The sequence below is a fragment of the Dipodomys ordii genome, unplaced genomic scaffold (genome assembly GCF_000151885.1).
Source record: "Dipodomys ordii isolate 6190 unplaced genomic scaffold, Dord_2.0 Scaffold81, whole genome shotgun sequence".
In the NCBI taxonomy this organism is placed as follows: domain Eukaryota; kingdom Metazoa; phylum Chordata; class Mammalia; order Rodentia; family Heteromyidae; genus Dipodomys; species Dipodomys ordii.
Window position 1 is genome coordinate 1540021 of NW_012267297.1, and position 2453 is coordinate 1542473.

Consider the following 2453-nt stretch of genomic DNA (forward strand, 5'->3'; position numbering starts at 1 on the left):
AGGGAGGGAGGAAGGAAGGAGGGAGGGAGGGAAGGAAGGAAGGAGGGAGGAAGGGAAGGAAGGAAGGAGGGAGGGAGGGAAGGAAGGAAGGAGGGAAGGAGGGAAGAAAGCAAGGGCTTCTGGCAGAGCCAGTGGGAGCGGTGGGGTCCCCCCCCCCGTCCCCCTCCCCTCCCGCCCTCCCCACGGGCACCGCGGGCACCTTCTTGTCGTATTTCCACTGCTGCAGCCGCTGCGTGGCGTCGCCCCTCCTGTCCTCATCGATCTGCGTGGGAACGTCCCCTGTGTGTCCATCTGGCCGAGGGCCGCCCCGCGTGGGGGCTGTGCCGCTGCGCGCCCAGAAACTCGGGGGAGACTACCTGTCCCCTCCCCACACCTCCTTCCCGGGTGTCTAATATCCCACCCCTTGCTCCGTGTCCCCCAATACCTCCCACCGGCCACCTTAACCCCCCCTCCTTCTCTGCTCCCCTCCACCCTCAGCCCCTTCCAGGCAGGGATGGACAGACAGATGGGTGGGCAGATGGACAGACAGTCCTACGGGAGGGACCCATGTCTCTCTCTGCATCTGTCTCTGGTCTCTGTCTCTCTGAGACTGTCCCTCTGTGTCTCTGTCTGTCTCTGTCTCCCTCTGTCTGTCTGAGACTGTCCCTCTCTGTCTCTGTCTGTCTCTGTCTCTCTGTTTCTGTGTCTCTCTGAGTCTCTCTGTTTCCCTTTGTCTCTGTCTCTGAGCCTCAGTCCCTGTGTCTCTGTCTCTCTGTCTCTCTGTCTCCCTGTCTTTCTGTCTCTCTGTCTCTCTGTCTCCCTGTCTCCCTGTCTCTCTGTCTCTCTCTGTCTCTGAGTCCCTGTCTCTCTGTTTGTTTCTCCCTCTCTAAGCCTGTCCCTCTGTCTGTCTCTGTGTGTCTCTCTGTCCTCTGCTCTCTGAAGACCAGCCTGTGCACAGCCCATCCCCCCTCCCCGTCCCCCCTCCCGTTCCCTCTCCCTGTCCCCCCTCCCATTCCCCCTCCCCGTCCCCCCCCCCCAGGCCCGGCCTCACCTTGAGGCTCACGGGGCCGGCCTCGCTGGTCTCCAGGGGCAGGAGGCAGGCGGAGGGGATGTGCGACCACTTCTTCTGGCGGAGCTGGTGGTCCCTCTTGTATTTCCTGCCAAGGGGGAGGCACTCAGCACGCGGTGTCCACGGGACCCTGGGGGGGCGTGTGCACCCCAATGTCCTTGGCGGGGGCACAGGGCAGGGGGGGGCACCTGAGCACCAGCAGCGCGATGAGCAGCAGCAGCACCACTGTACCCGTGAGCGTGAACACGGCGATCAGCAGCACCTGCGGGCCTGCGGGGGGGGGGGGTCAGGGCAGGTGAGGACGCCGTGCGACACTGCAGTGGGACACGGCGACACGGTCCCACAGCGGCCGTGGCGCCACGGGGACACTGCAACAGGCCACGGACGCCACAAAGACACCACAGTGGCCACGGACACCACAGCAGGACACGGACAGCACAAAGACACCACAGCAACCATGGACACCACAGCGGCCACGGACACCACAGCGGGACACGGACGCCACAAAGACACCACAGCGGACCACGGACACCACAGCGGCCATGGCGCCACGGGGACACTGCAACAGGCCACGGACGCCACAAAGACACCACAGCGGACCACGGACACCACAGCGGGACACGGACGCCACAAAGACACCACAGCGGACCACGGACACCACAGCGGCCATGGCGCCACGGGGACACTGCAACAGGCCACGGACGCCACAAAGACACCACAGCGGACCACGGACACCACAGCAACAACAGACACCACAAAGACACCACAGCAGCCACGGAAGCCACAGCGGGACATGGATACCACAGTGGGACACGGACAACACAAAGACACCACAGTGGGCCAGACACCACAGCAGCCACGGACACCACAGCAGCCATGGATGCCACAGCAGACCACGGACACCACAAAGACACCACAGCAGTCCACAGACACTACAAAGACACCACAGCAGTCCACAGACACCGCAGCGGGCCACGGACCCCACAGCGGGCCATGGACACTGCAGCAGTCCACAGACACCACAAAGACACCACAGTAGGACATGGACAGCACAGCAGCTACAGACACCACAAAGACACCACAGTGGATCACAGGCACCATAGTGGGCCACGGACACCTCAGCGGGCCGTGGCATCCAGGACCCACCCAGGCTCGGCACGTCATTGGGGAGACGGTGGTTCTTCCAGAGGAACGAGGGGCTGGCGTCCTCGGCGTGCGTGCGGTTCAGGTGCGTGTCATAGGTGAGCAGGAGTTTGTACTGCCGGGAGGAAGGAGAGGACATGGCGCACGCCCCACCGGCCGGCCCGGCCGCCACGGACACACACCGGCGGGGACTGGCCCGGACACGGCCGCCAGCGAGGGAAGTCAGCCACAACCTGGGTCTATGCCAGGGGCTGGCCCTCCC

The 2453-nt window shown here is 64.2% G+C and overlaps 1 protein-coding gene across 1 annotated transcript in view; it reads right to left on the minus strand.

Annotated features, from left to right (window-relative positions):
- Gucy2c (guanylate cyclase 2C) overlaps nucleotides 1–2453 on the minus strand; it is a 49051-nt gene that overhangs the window by 32350 nt on the left and 14248 nt on the right. Inside the window, exons 5-8 of the mRNA XM_013025044.1 lie at nucleotides 2195–2382; nucleotides 1237–1318; nucleotides 1031–1136; nucleotides 200–262 (exon numbers count right to left, since the gene is read on the minus strand). Coding sequence (XP_012880498.1) covers nucleotides 200–262; nucleotides 1031–1136; nucleotides 1237–1318; nucleotides 2195–2382 — 439 coding nt within the window. The remainder of the gene's footprint in view (nucleotides 1–199; nucleotides 263–1030; nucleotides 1137–1236; nucleotides 1319–2194; nucleotides 2383–2453) is intronic.